We start from the raw sequence: 15,836 nt of genomic DNA on the forward strand, positions 1-15,836 counted from the left end.
TTGCTTGCATCTTGTCCATTTTTCTTTCTCTCTCTCTCTGACTTGTCTTAGCTTCTAAATTAGTGCTTCTATTGTCTACTTCTCCCATTCTTGATGTTAGCTGCTTTTTTGTGATTTCAAATAGCTATTATTTCCTGCTAGATATTAAGCTTCTTCCTTCCTTCCCTAGGTCTGTACAAACTAATACCTACAATACAGGGAATGTGACCAAATTGGTTTCCATGTACTGTAAATGAGAATTTTTGTGGGTGATACCTTTTATTTGACCAAGTAGTGCACAAGTAGGAAAGACTTAGATAAGCTTTTAAATGCATTCACCTGATGACCTAAAAAGAATGCATTGCATTTGAAAACTGTCTAAGTCTTTCCCAACCATGCACTTAGTCCAATAAAAGGTATGCCCCACAAAAGTCCTGGCCTCTTATTTACTTGTTGGACCATAATGGCTACTTCAGTGCTACCAAAAAATACAGGTTTAGAGCTCATATAATGAAAGAATAAAAAGACAATATTCCAAGATTTTGTGCACTGAACCATTTTATTTTGTTTAACTCCTTCGTATGGAACAGGGAAGTCAAACACGTAAGGTTAGCAAGCTGGATGAGTAGCATACAGTTGGCTGATAGGCCAAATTGGGCCTAGAGATCAGCCCCTGGTGCTGGATCCAGTACCCAAGGTTGGTCTGATGTGGGTGCCTGAGTGCCCTAGACCAGCCTTGTGTGCTGCATGCCACACACAAACCAGACTCAGCTCCACGTGCCACATGCCATGCATACCAGATCTGCTCCGTGCACCACATGCCATGCATGCCAGATTTGGCTTTGTGCTCCCATACTGTGTGTGCCAGATCTGTCCCCATGACCCACATTTAATGCATGGGGCCAGCCTGGTGTGCTGTGCATGTAGGTCCAATCCAAGACCCATGGGCAGCACAGCAGCCCAGATGATGAGACTCTGTTGATTGGATCCATGCCATGGACTGTATATTTGACACTCTTGGTATAAAGACTGTGTACAAGACTATATATAGTAAAGATCTTTAACTTGAATGAATTGCCTGAAAGCTATCAAGCTAAGGCAAAGTACCAAATTACCTATTTGAAATGTGGAACTTTTCACTGTGCTATACTCACAATTTGTAAAATGGAACTTTCTTTAAATTTTAAATTGATTTTAGGCTTTCTGGACTCATTCCTCTATTTCCAAAAAAGATGCACATTCAATTAGGCCTTATAGATACAGGAAAAATATTGATAGAGCCATGTTTTCAAATGGCATAATTCCATTTCCTTTTCGGATACTCTCCATAATTTTCTTTGCCATAAGTAAAACATGCTTGTTACACTACACTCACAAATACTTCCAGAGTTCTCTGTCTTAGCAATGAAATAATTTTAAAATTCTATAATATGGATGCACATAACAGTAGCTGCTCTTATGGTGGCTTATTTGTAAAGGAGCAAATTAAGTCATATAAACACTTGAAAATCTGGCCCCATGTTTCTTTTTTTAATGCAGCTTAAAAGTTGTAATACAGATGGACCTATACAGAGGAAGTCTGAATCAAGATCTATATGGTTTTCCATTGCTTCCCTACATTGCTTAATGTGGACTATAATGTATCATCTGATTCTTTGAGCTGGACATGAAGAGAGGATGACAGTTAATGTCAAACGGGGAAACTCCTATTAGAGGTTTAAGCATCTATAAAAGGAAAAAGGGAGGTATGGTGGAGAAACAGAGCTAGAGGTAACAGATTCCCAATCTTGCAAGTCTTTTAAGGATAAGTTAGAGCTGATTTAGTCAATATTAGCTATTTTTACCTGCCATGCTTCAAAATCTTTCCCCAGTTCTTTAGCAGGTAGTTATCAGCCAACAGGGGTTCCTTGCGGCATTATTACTACAGAAGTTGTGCCAACCAGATGCAGGAGTAGCTAAATAAACATAGAGGCTAAGTATAGATGTTCAAAAAGCCCCTGGCAGAAGTGCTATTACACTTAATTAAGTGCTACAAATTAAAGTGTGAGCAAATTGAACAGACATTCACTGTTCAGCGGGGGGAAGGGGAAGGGCTTATAGCCTATTCACACTGGCCACTGGAGGCACTCCCACATGCTTCCCAGGAGGCTGCTTGAGTGGCCCCTCTCAGCCCCACCGCCTCCCCCCAGCTGGTGACTGTGGAGAGAACCCAGACACCTTCCTGATAGCCCTTCTGCCCGGGCTGCATTGCTGCAGCACCCTGGTTGAAAATCTCTGGTCCTGTGGTATAGCAGTACATTTCAGTGCACACTGAAAAAAATAGCATCCAGTCTCATGTTAGTATGTTCTAAGTAGAATGCTTCTCAGAATAAATCAGTCTTAAAATGTCTTAAGGAATGGAGATTGCATCTGTTGATTTCTTGAAGTAGCTCACATTAATATTTTTATTGTCTAATATTTTAAAAGCACAGTAACTTAATTTGACAGAGTAATTAAAAATGAGGAAACTAGCACTGTGGAACACAAAAATTATTTAAAAATAGAATGACCAAAATCCTTGTTGAGGAATTGAAAAATTCCATACAGGTTCCCTCAAACTTGCAGTTTCCTCTGGCTGCAGATATATTTTCTTTCATTACATTTCAGTATATCAGGTGGTTATCCCAGTATGCGTGCAAAGTGAAAAAATCCCTTTGTCACATCAAATCCAAAAAAAAAATTCCAGAAACATTAAAAAGATAAATTATTCTTATATTTTTCTCATTTTTCCCTGTATTTTATTTTTTGTTCTGGGGTACATGCTGATGAATAAGCAAAGAGATTGTTCTGGTGAAAAGTGGAAAGGGTGAATATAAAGACAAATATGAACCATTAGTAGCTATGGTGATAACCACTTAATATATGTAGCTACAAAGAGACTGCAATCTTTGGACGAGAAACTTGATTTTTGTCAATTGACTTTGCTCCTGGATCTGGCCCTTAGCTTTTAGATTCTAAAATTTAGAAGTACTTTAATCCATCTTAAGTATTAGTGTCTCAGGCTGCTCTTACTTGACATCTGACATGACCAGGCTTTGAAGATCACATTATGTTTAAGTGCTTGGCCTGGCATTTGGTGCATATAGTTTATAATGATAGCATACCTTTTGAGACCATATTTGCCCTTAGGAAAACATACCTTCTAGTAGATACATATCTTATCTGAACAGGACAATAAAAAATGTCTGAGAAAAATTGTTTTTCAGATGGAACAAAAAAGAAAAAAATCTGATAAAAGACCAAAATATTTAGATCCTGTAATTTTATTCCCTATCTGCCTATTCAGACCCTATTTTGACAGAAGATACAGAAAGGTTGTGAGGTCTCGTCATGAAGTGTAAGGTGAAACCAGCACCATACTTTGAGAGAGGAAAAACTAAAAAATCATGGGGTGGACAAACCCCTCAATTTTACATTACAAGGTTGCAATTTAGAATGTTATTCATTTTTAGGAAAATCTGGAGACCTTAACTATTTTTACTTTTAATGAGAACCTTTAAAAGTATCACTACACACTAGCAGTGAAATGACAAACACTTGTTTCTCCTATATACTTTTGTTTATTACTATTAAAGTGAGTTATTTTGTTCAGTTGATAGAATCTATATTTGATTCTAAGTATTGTCATCACAGTTTATGATAAAGAACCAGATGTTTAAAAAGTACAGGGATCCTATGTATTTGGAGAGAAATAGGGAAGACTAGATTCTCATGAGCTCGGTTCAATTCCCCACTCTCTTTTAAATAAGTAACACTTTTGGCATTATTCCTAGTGTGATCTGATTAAGCAATGAACATAGTTACTGTTTAATGATCAGTTTCTGGACGGATGAACGTAGAAATGCAGGAAAGAGGAAGATGTATTAATCTGCTTAGTTATGCAGAAAAGTGTCTTAAGTGTTCTGTTTTCTGTAAGCATGCTCATCAGTAAGGGCCCAGCTCTGCTAACTATAGTCAGCCTACAGAAGTTGTCCCATTGATTTCAGTGTCATGTTCACTTTCCACTCACAGGGATGTCCTCCTTTCCCATAGAAGGGAGCATCAGATTTCCCTTTCCCCATGATGCCTACCTCCTGCAAAGACCATTTAGTTTTTGAGTCTGGAGAACTAGGATATGAAGGTGTGCTGTAAGCGTGCTGTTCTCTCTAGCCCACTCAAGCAAGCAGTAACAGAGACTTGACTGTCTCCTGTCAATACATGAATAGCACAGCTGAGGGTAGTAATTTTCAGCTAGTAGAGAATTTTTAGACCCTGGAGCAGAAGAGAAACATGGAAAGAATTGTGCTTCTCTGCCTAAATTTCCCCAGAGTCACTGATAATGATTGCTTGAAGTGTATCCATTTGAGAACATGAGCAAAGATGCAGAATCAGCAATGTAATCTTCCCTCTAAAGCAAAATTAGCAGTCTGTGCTATGAGCCTGCCTTAATAATTCACATAAGTCTGCATTTCTAGAGTACAGTTCTAGAAAATTACATGGGATATAATTTTTTTCCCTTAGGAAAGAATATATTTTTTCCTAAGGGATGCAGAAAAAGAAAACTTTTATACTTTCAGTTCTTAATCATGCTAGGTATTTTGTTACACGGTAAAACCTCATGAATCCGGATCTCAGAAATCTGGCACTCTCAGAAATCTGGCCCTGGAGTGGCTGCTCTGGGACTGGCTGCTGCTCCCTACCACATCCCCTGAATACCGAGGGGAAAGCTTTCATGTGGTGGCTGCCACCGCCATTAACCACATTGCACCGCACACGGCTGGTTCAGAACTGCCTGCCGCTACCACTTCTCCTCCCCTCCCCGCCTTCCGCTCCGTGACCAGCTGCCACTCAGATTTAAAAAATCTTTCATTTTCAGATATTTGGCAGGTGCTCAGTCCCAAGCATGCCAAGTTCACAAGGTTATATTGTAATTGCTAACTAATGCTAATGATATTTTTTGAGATTTTAAGATTTAGCAAAATACTACTACTTGGATTAAAGTAGTAGTTCATATCTTTTAATTTCTTAGTAATAAGAAACCCTGGTGCCAAAAAGTCCAAACACCCTTAATTGTATTAACATTTGTTTTTGCTTTTTTTAATCTGACAGAGATGAAAACAGATGAGTTTATGAATGATAAGAAATCTCATGAAGTTCAGGTGATGTCACAGTTAGTAGACAGTATTGCAGATTTTTATGGCATCAAGCAGGTAAGCATTTTCTTTATAGTAATTCAATACTTATTTTATAGTAATTGTTATCCTTTTTACCATCTTATTCAAAGTCCATATTTTGACATATCATTAATGCCAATTTTGGTTTTCATTTTAATAATAAGAACCAGCTCTTAGAGCAAAGCTGAATGACTGTTTACCTACCAGGTCTTCAAGTTCAGGGAAGTACTATCTTTCTCTCAACTCATTATGACAATTATTCATCTTTAAAAGATTAAAAAAAAAAATAGAGACATCTCTTATTTGCTGATCAGTTAAAAAGCTGAACTGTGTTTTGCTATTAGGGCTGCGTGAAGCTTTGGGTGCTGATTCGATTCAGATGAGATTCAGCTGATTCGGCGGCCACATCTCCGAATCTGAATCGAATCAGGAGACCAGTAAAAAGGTCTGAATTGATTCAAAGCTCTCTGAATCAATTTGGAAAAGATTTGGAGAGCTTTGGAGATTTGGGCAGTCCCCACTCGCTGCCGCAGAGAGCTGGAACCCGCGCTCACCGTCTGCACCCCGCGTTCACCAGCTGCTGCCAGGTGGAGAGGCAATCCCCGCTGCCCCCCACTGCCCCGTTCTGCGTGGGGGGCTCTGCCACAATCCCCCAGCCCCCCTCCCACCCCCCCCATGGCTGCCCTGCCCAGGACCAGTGTCCTGGCTCTTTTAAAAAAAACAAAAAAACAAAAAAAGGCCTCATACTCACCGGCTGCTGCAGCAGTTGTTAGAGCTTCTGGGGGCTCATGGCAGAGGCCCCCATGCAGGATGGGGCAGTGGAGGGCAGTGGGGATCGCCTCCCTACCTGGCAGCAGCTGGTGAGCATGGGGCTTTTTTGTTTTTAAAGTGCCAAGATGCTGGGGTTGGGAGAGTGGGTGGGGGATAGGACCTGTTTGATTTGGGGATTCGGCGTTGGCTGAATCTGTGAATCAGATTGGGCCGAATTGATTCAGGACAGTGATTCGAATCACCAAATCGAATTTTTGGTAACTGTGTGGCTTTTAGATTTGGCTTTTTTTTTATTAGTCTTCCACCTGTGGCAGAAGAGCATAGCCTGAGTTTGCATGTAACTGTCCAAAGTAAAAATGGAGGTAATGGAGGGCCCCCCCCCCACTCTTTAAGTGGTTAGAGGACTTGCCCAAGAAGTGGAAGATTTGGGACTCCCTGCCATTCAGAGGGAGTTTGAACCTACAGCTCGCATTTCCTAGTTAAATGCTCTAATAATCAGGCTATGGGTTAAGCATTTCCTCGAGCACGCTGCAGTCCTCCATCCACTGGGCGGCCAAGAAAGGAAGATTTGTGGGGAGGAGAGCAAGCCAGAGGGATGAGATGGAAGAAAGGGGCTTTGGGTTCTGGGTCCTGCCCTGTGAGTCCAAAATAGTTTTTCTGCACCTTGCATTTCATATTATTTGGATACTATGGATAAACAGTAGCTGGGATAATTAGGGGCAGGAGCCAGAGACAGGACCCAGTACAGAAAGTTGAACTTGCACAGCTAAAGGCCAATTATGCAAATAAAAGTGAAGTAAGATTTAGCCTTTTTTAGAATATACACTTATCTGAAAGTGATATAAGCAATCAGTGCTCCTTAAGTACATGGTCCTGTCAGTGCAGTTGTATTAGGAGCACAAATAGTGACTAGCTCCCATCATTTGTACTGGTTCTGATATTGACTATCAGGGCTGCTATTAGGACTTTTTAAAAATGAAACACTTCAATGAGTATTTCATGAGGCAGTATTTAGGGTAGTTTAAAATTAGATAACAACTTTTCAGGTTCCTTCCCCATGTGGACATCAGGAGCCAGATTCTATTCTATCTATTGGGCACCAAACAGACTAAGGCATGTAACTGATTCTGTTCCACCAAGTTTGAAGCCTAGAAAATCTGTTAAAGCATCTGCTATATCAGACTGTCATCTTACCCTTAGGGTTAAGTCACAAAGAATCAAGGAGAAGGAGGACCCACCCATCTTTTGCATGAATGGTTTTTATGGGATTCAAGCAGGGAAGGATTGATCCCTAAGTCTTTTTATACACATCAAAAATGGAATAGATGCTAACCCTAAGTGTTTACAAATATATGCATATATGTAGGCCAGGATTCAAACTGTATGAGTATGTACCTTGGTTTTAGGCATTGCCCTGGAGGTATGCGCCCCAGGTGGGTGATTTAGAATGACTTGCTTAGGCGCCAAGTAGTTCCTTAGATTTGCCTAAGAACAATTCTGTTCCACACTGCTTGATTCCCTGAAATGTATTAATTTATTAATGCATATTCTTATCTTACCCTTAAAATTGAGTCACACAGAAGCAGCAAAGAGGAAGAAGACCCACCTATTTCAGTATTACCTTTTTTTAGAAAATGAGGAGTAGCAGGCACCTCCAAAAGGCAATTCAGAATGCCTGGCAGAGCTTAGAGCAGTAATTTTCCCAGGGTGCCACCCTGGTGTGCCTTGAATTCCTTTCAAGGGTGCTGCACGGTGTGCAAACATGATTTGCAAGATAAACCTAGCATTTTCATCGTGTCAAAAACACTCCCATCTGCTGTGGTTTTTGTGAAGTCTTTGTAGCAGAAGAGCTGCTCTATTATTTTTCCGTAGTGAAAAAACAAGTGAAAACTAAGAGCTTACATTTTTTGAGGCATGCCTCAAATCTAACAAGGTTGAGAACCACTAGTTTAGAGGTGGCTGGTAAAACATAGGAGTGTGTCTGAAATCCTGTCCTTCCCAGGATCTTTAGTCAGGTGCCCAACTCAAGTTTTCCATTAAACATTTCCATTCACAGTGCCTACAACCATTTTTTAGGATAGCCATATAGTGGGTTCTTTTAGATTTGGAACCTCTATTCCTCCTTTCCTATGTGCTGAAATTCAGAGCACCAGACCATGATGCTCTGATGGTAGAGCTCTTTTTGCTAGTCTCTCTTTTTACATATAGAGATAGACTGGAGTGATTTTTTGTTGATATCATGACTATCTCCCTCCACAATTTATTGATCTTGGAGATTCTGAAATGCAAGATTTCCCTGTGGGTGGCATATTGACCTGAAAGCTGACGTTCTTACTTCATTACTTGAAAAATTTCCTTTCCAGATCTTTGGACACATCTAGTAAAAGGCCTACTTGTTTCTGTCAGGTTCCTACTAGGTCATCCTTAGTGAGCATCAGTTTAGAAAAAGTCCCACTTAAATCAGAAATATAAAAAAATATTTAGTGTTTTATACAATACAGAGACTGAGTGTATGGATTTCTCTGAATACTCTTCTGGATATAAAATATCCAGACATATGAAAATACATTTGAGGGAAGTGGCACGGGTGGGGGGGTTGCACCATGGGGGGGAGTGTGTGGCAGGTCCACAAACCCCACACACCCACACTGCCTCCACAACCCCCCCACATATACATACACCCTGCAACATACCCTACACCCCCACACACACAGCTACACCCCCTCACAAGCCCCCCACACACCACACACACCCCACCATACACACACTGACCCCCAACCACATCCCACACAGTCCCCACATGCAGTATGCAGAAGTAAGGCTTTATTTTTAACTATTATGCAGTCACCTCTATATATACTACACAAATGCAAATCATAACAAAATATTTTTTATAATAAAATTAAAATATGTTATAGTAGGTTTTTGGCTTTTAGTGTATATTCTGTTTCTTTTCTGGTTCAAAGATGGCAACCCTCCACTCCCAAAAGAAGTACTTCCAGGGGCAGGGGAGGGACTTCTAGTGGCAAAGATCAGGGGTTAGGGTGGGACTTCTGGTTCCAAGATGGCAACTAGGGGATGGGGCACCTGCCAAAGGGTGGGACTACACTTGTGGCTCTTGACAACTCACCAAAACTCATTAAGCTGCCCTTAAGCTGAAATAATTGCCAACCTCTGGTCTAGAGCTTCACTTTGCAGCTGTCCTCAAGACCTCAGTCTCTTGTGTCCTTGAGAGCAGCCATTGGGGTTGGTCCTGGACACCATTCCCTCTAAGCTGTGCAGTATGCATGGCCATGTAGGCACACCTGGCAGCGCGGCATGAATACACCTGCATGGCCGTGCATGCTGCACCGCTTAGAGGGAGTGTCTGGTCCCGGAGTGTCTTTTTTCGTGTTTTCCTGGGTTTGCAACATTCATATGGGTAGGGTGTACATGATTGTCGGGGCCAGGGCAAGGCACCGAACTAAGGGGTCTTAGTTCAACAGCTGTGAATGATGTGCTGAGGAAGTGTAGTATCCTATTCATAAGGCTCTCATTTTTGAGGCTGGATATTCATTATCTTATTGTAGCTCATGTGGGAGGTCATGGTCTAGGAGAATGAAGCATTGTATCACATACAACGGTAGAATCCCATGAAGAGCGTTCAAAATAAAAGTTGAAACCTCATCTATGACTCTGTATTCTATGAGAAACCAGTTCAAAGAACAGAGTACTGGAGAAATGTCTTCTTGGCAGCTGATGTTGCCAGTTAAGTGAGCTGTTTGATTTTGGCAATCCTTTTAAGATACTGTACATGTTTTCATTCTGAAATAGAGTTCATTATAATAGTTAGGATTAGCAGCCAGTATGTCAAAGATCAGGGCCATCAAATATACAGGCCATGAGCCAGATGAGGCCCACGTAGCCATTCCTTCCAGCCTGCAGGGCTCCTGGTGGGCCAGGGAATTCAGGGGTGGGTTTTACTGCAGAATCCTGCCTCTGCCTCTGCCCTACAGCAGCCTGCATTGCCTCCCCAAGAACAGCGCACAGGTCCAGCCCTACCCCATGCCCACTCCAGACTCACTCCGGCAGAAGAAGATCAGCCGGAACCTGGGCACAGCCCCAGCCCAACCCAACCTGTGCCTGCTACACACTGCCCACCTGTGGCATGTCTTGCCACCCCCTGGGCGCTCAGTGGGGTTGGGACCGCATTGCAGCTGGACTCCCTTTTTAGGCAACCCATGCAGCAGCAGCTTCTTCCATCTGTTGCCGCCACTGGCCCCAGCCTTGCAGTATTGGCAGGGACTGGCACTACAGCCCCGATTCTGCGTACCTCGTACCTGCTCCAGCCTCGCCTGCCCAGGCTCAGCAGCAGCATGGGACAGAAACTGTTGCTCAGCACGGTGGGGAAAAGCATCCCGTCCCCCTCACTGCTGCCGACTGTTCCTGCTGCAGCCACTTGGAGCTCCTGCTGGGCTGCCCTGCGTCTATGCTGCTATCACTGCTGCTTCTGGGCTGCCCACAGGGAAGCCCAGTGCAGGCTCCGGGCAGCTGCAGCAGGAATGGCCAGCACCGGCGAGGTGGAGGGGCTGCTTTCCCTTGTGCTGGGCAACAGCTTCTGTCCTGCGACGCTGCTGCTGAGCCTGGGCGGGTGAGCCCAGAGTACGCACAGGATGTACGGGCTAGGCCACGCAGGACCGAGGGACCCACCTCCAGCCAAACAAAGATTGGATCTGGCCCACAGGCCATATTTTGCTCACCCTTGCCCCATGGGGACAGAGAAAAGTCCATCTCTGTCAAGATTGCCAGGATGTGAATGCTGTTGTCTTGCCAGCTGGAGGTGGAACAGTGTTTTCAGCATGTGTGTGGAGCTCTAGCAGCAATGAAACATGAGAATCGTCTTGACAATCTTAAGATCACTCTCCTTTAGTGACATTAGTATCAAATTCCTCCCTATGCCCACCAGCATTTTTCCTACCTTATATGGGTTTAGCTTCTGGCAACTGTTGGTTTTCAGTGTCTTTCTTCACATATTGTGAAAGCAATGACACATGGTATTTGTATTTGGTGTCAAGGCAGATACTGTCCACGTTTCTTGGTATGTCAGTCTATTTTGTCTCATAGTCTCCATTAGCAGTTGCATATAAATACTAAATAGTATGCAGAATAGGTCCCTTGTAGATCCAATAGGTGAGACAGAGCAGAAGATTCTCATCACATATCTTATTCTGAGAGAAAACTGGAGCCATGTGTTATTTCAGTTCTTAACTCCTGCTACATTTGGCACAACTGCTTATTAATAACTGCAGCATGTTATTATTATTATCTGTTATCATTTGATGCCTGGCAGGTTGCAGTAAAAATGTGCATTTTTCAGTGGGCGACAGTGTATATTTTTCATTTGATTTCAGACACCTTTGGACAGAGAATTGACTTTTGGTGATGTTTTGTTGGGGTTTTTTACCGAGGACTTTAATCAAAAACATTACAGCAGTATGTAACTAAATATGAAATGCAGACTGCTTCATATTAACTCTTTTTCCATCATTTGGTCATATATTACAACAAAATTTTATTTCTTCAAAGTTACAAATCCCTAATATATGAAATGAGCTTTCCAGTTGCATTTTAAACATCTCCTTGTCAGTTATTAAAAAGCAACTTCCTTTGTTTTGGTTACCTTTCAACTTAAAAAATATATGAATTGTAAAGTTTTAGGAGAGTTATTTTCTGTATTGATTTTTTTTCTCAGTCTCTCTCACAAAGAAAAGACATGTGCACGTGTGTGTGTATAACATTTACTTAAAAATTCTACAACAGCACACATCTACAGGGTGTTTCTTTCAAAAATTACAGATCACTGAAGGATTGAAAAGTGTCCTCAGCTTCACCTCCATACCTATGATGTATAATGTGTGGTAGAGGATAGTGTTCTCTTGTGGAGCTTTATTATGTAGTATAACAAATAGTAAAAAGGGTATGAAGGCTGAAACTATGCCTACTGTAATCACTTACAGGTTAACTCTATGGGTTAAAACATTTAAAACGTCTTTAAAGTTATGTTACTTTAACAGTCATGTTTCTAACCTGTTCTAATATCTATCGTAATGTCTATTGTAACTGACACTATCATACAAGTGAAATTTTTATATAAAATCACCCTTAGCTTATTTTCTTTTGTATACATGCTTTTCTTTTAACACATTTGTTAAACTTGCTTTAGAGATTACCGTGTGCCCAACAAAGCATAAAGCATTGAAGATGGTGTGTGATACAATTAAGATTTAATTCTTTTTACACTGTCTACTTAATTCGTTATTTGATGCTGCAAAATGCTGAAATACTTTTGGAAGATTGTGTTTCTGCCTTTCATGTGCCAGGAACTATTTAAACAGTTTAAATATATAGTACCCAGCCCAGTATAGACAAGGCATTGGTGTTTATTATATCATGGAAATTTCATTTTAAAAGATCGTGGTTGGCATATGTACTATAGAATGATGATTACCTTTCCTTATGTAATCAGTGGAGTTACAGCAGGAATTAATTCAATCCAGTCTTTCTGTTTCAACATAAAATCACTGCCTTTTTTTAATAAATATTTTGTTTAACATGCATATAAAGAACATACGTATATTTTTAAACTTGGCAACAAATAAGCTAGAAACAGTTTGCGTATTTGTTTAAAATAAATAAGTTTTCAGACAATTCACTGAGTTTGTCCAGTGGGTTTATTTCATAGAAAGAATACAATATGTTTTAGAGATGCAAGCATGAAAAGACTTGTAACATTTTCTGTGCTGCAGTAATATCCATCTTTGAAATTTAGCCTATCATTCTTTCATCACTGGCAAAAACATTCCACAGACTTTATTTTCTTTTGTTTTGGATCTTATGGTGGTGGTGACAAAAATACAAGTAAAATGTATTCATAGAAATTATAACCGAAGTATGTCTTGTCTCTCACTCACCACTAGTCTATGTAGATGCATATTTGTCCTGAAAACCTTAAGGATTCTAAACTTTCAGCCTACACATTCTGGCCAGGCATCCCTTCCCATCAACTGACAGCTGGAAAAATCCAGCGTGTGAGCTCTGGAGTCCTGTGTGTGTCACTTCAAGAAAAATCTTGCCATGGGGATGACATACTTTGGGTTAGCTACCCAGAATAGGCTGCCAAAGTACTCCAAACATGCCCACACCATCGTCTTTTCCCCTTTATAAAAGGAACTTCTGTGCCAAAACGTACATTAAAAGCCATGTATGAAACGCTAGGACATTTAGAGTCATGGTTATCTCATTGACTACGTTTATGGTGTAGAACAAAACAGCTTAACATTTTTGTCTTATAGAAATAACAGTTTTCTTTTTTAAAACCAGAACCTGATCAATAAAGTATTTGTTAGCAGAAATAAGTGGAAAATAAACTAAGTTAAACTTATTTTTCTTGGGAGGGTGGGGTACTCACTCTTAGTATTTGAATGAAACATTGTTTATTTATTATTCATTAATACGGTGCATGCTATTTTTTTTCCTTTTTTTTCCTTACCCTAGGTGATTGACCTTGGTTCTGGAAAAGGCTACCTGAGTTCCTTTTTGTCCATGCAATATAACTTAAAGGTTTATGGAATTGATTCCTCAAGCACCAATACTCATGGAGCTAGTGAACGGAATAGGAAATTGAAGAAACACTGGAGAGCCTATCAAAGTCGGGCAAGAACAGGTGTCAAAGGCCAAGTGGTGGAAGAGGCAAAGGAAGGGCCAGTGGAGGATGAAATGAAATGTAAATCAAATATCAATGAAGACCTCTTAAATGCTAACAACCATCTTCATGGTGAGGATCATCTGGCTACTTCAGCTTCAATTCCTCTGGAAAGTACTGGAGTTTTCACAGACTCTGAAATGTCTCAAACCAGCAAACAAACTGAACTTCATGGAGTGGCACAGCTACAGTCTTATAAGAACAAACTTTCTGAAAATGCCTTTTCTATTATGAACATCCTGCCTAGTGATGCTATAGAAGGTACTTCTTCATCCAAAAATAACTACCTAGAGCTCTCTGAAGATGAAAAAGAACAAAGAAAAATGGCCTCCATCAAGGCCAGAGCGAGCAAGTCAAATGAATCAAACATTTATTTTCCATTAACCTCATATATCACTGCGGGAACAGAACTCTCTGACATCATTACAGATCTAGAGGTTGTTTCACTTATATTTTTCAACTATTATTGTATGATTTTATGTTGCCTTACATCTTGGGTAGTCACTGTCATAGTGCAGAGTGGATATAGAATGCTGTCAGCTGTGTGAGCAAGCAGACAATTCTGACTCAATACTGCATTTCTTGCTGATGTATTCACTGTTTTCTTATTTTAGTGCATCTGTTAGACCATTTTGGATAGGATCTGAAGTGTAGCTAAAATTAACATTTAAAATGTAGTTAAAAGATATTTTTCAGCTACCCTACAATAATTTATATTCTGATTCTGCATATATTCTAATGATATATTTTTTATTCTAATGAATTATTTAGAAGAATTTGGTGAACTGCTGTCTAGTAAAAGGGCTCAATCCACAAAGGTATTGAGGCAGTCAAAAAAATTGAAGGAAGAAGAACAGCAGAATAAAAACACTGGACTTAATAAAAGCAGACATTTACAAATTTGAGGAATCCAGGCAGGATTTTATGGAACCAAGTCAAAGGGCAAAATAAGTGCAAGAGAGCTGGTTGTACCTTAAAGAAACCTTATTAAGGATGCAGAGCAGGCTATCCCAATGCAAGGACAGGATAGGAAATGCAGCAAGAAACTGGCCTGGCTAACAGTGATCTCTTTAATGAGTTGCAGTTAAAAAAAGGAATCTTACAAAACGTGTTAACTTGACTATTTGCCAAATCAGCCTATCCATTGTAATCAGAATATTGCCTAGCAAGGAGAGTTGGTGATTAATCTTTTTGGGCAATTTCCATTGCTCTCAGCGCTAGGCTGTTACCAGCCCTGAAAGTACCTAGATCATGTCAATTTCAAGGCTTCTTTTAGAAGGCAACTAATAATGTATCCCTGCCTTTATAAGGTGCAAACAGCTAAGAGTAGGCTGTTCCTACGAGGAGTAGCATACCTGCAGGAATATTAATATTGAAATTACTGGAATTTGGCAAATGGATTCTGCCATTTGCATAATTTAAATGGCAAGTTGCCTTACCCATGGGTATCTTAAGTGGTTTATACAGTACTCTTTTAATCTTGGTCCTAATGTTTATTTAACCTTTCCTTATTTAAATATATTTAGTAATGTGCCTCTGGTAAAAGTCTGGAAGAATAAATGCAAACAGTATTTTTATAGTTTGGATGGTTATCACTATTTTTAAACTGATTGTTGTATAATAGTAATAATGAGCTGATCTCAGTGCCCTGAAGTTTATATAAATATTTACACTGATGTGAAGTGTATACAATGATGTCAGAGTTCTTGCCATTCAGCTCTCTTCATGCACCCCAAAGTGGCCTTCTCGACTTAAGCCTTGGTTTAGGGAGATCATTAAGTTCCTCAAAAATTGATAGTGTATTAAATGTAGGCTGTTTTTTTGTAGACTCTTAAAGTAGTCTGTTTACATCGAAGATCAGGAGGACGGATATGGGATAGAACAGACAGCCAAGGAACAGGAGTGGATCTGCAAGTACCTGTTATGAGTCTCAGTGTTTTATTCAGTTGAGAGTCACTGAGGCTGGTATGAGTGCTCCTGCCCCAAACTGGAAGACAGTACTCAGCTGCTGAATAAGCAAGGGCCAGCAGCAATGTTCTAAGAGCTTCAGAATCACTTCCCCAACTCATACCAGCCAGTTTTGAGATTATATTATTATGTATGGCAAGTTTGTTCTTAGTTATTTGTAGATGATGCTTATAGGTGAGCCTGGT

At 40.4% G+C, this 15,836-nt stretch overlaps 1 protein-coding gene across 3 annotated transcripts in view; it reads left to right on the forward strand.

The window, feature by feature from the left end:
* Positions 1–15,836, forward strand: part of METTL25 (methyltransferase like 25) — a 121,115-nt gene that overhangs the window by 33,828 nt on the left and 71,451 nt on the right. For all 3 annotated transcript variants that reach the window (XM_059726135.1, XM_019494164.2, XM_019494161.2), the window contains 2 exons: positions 5,107–5,207; positions 13,476–14,120. In XM_059726135.1, coding sequence (XP_059582118.1) covers positions 5,107–5,207; positions 13,476–14,120 — 746 coding nt within the window. The remainder of the gene's footprint in view (positions 1–5,106; positions 5,208–13,475; positions 14,121–15,836) is intronic.

The sequence above is a fragment of the Alligator mississippiensis genome, chromosome 4 (assembly GCF_030867095.1).
Source record: "Alligator mississippiensis isolate rAllMis1 chromosome 4, rAllMis1, whole genome shotgun sequence".
Classification (NCBI taxonomy): domain Eukaryota; kingdom Metazoa; phylum Chordata; order Crocodylia; family Alligatoridae; genus Alligator; species Alligator mississippiensis.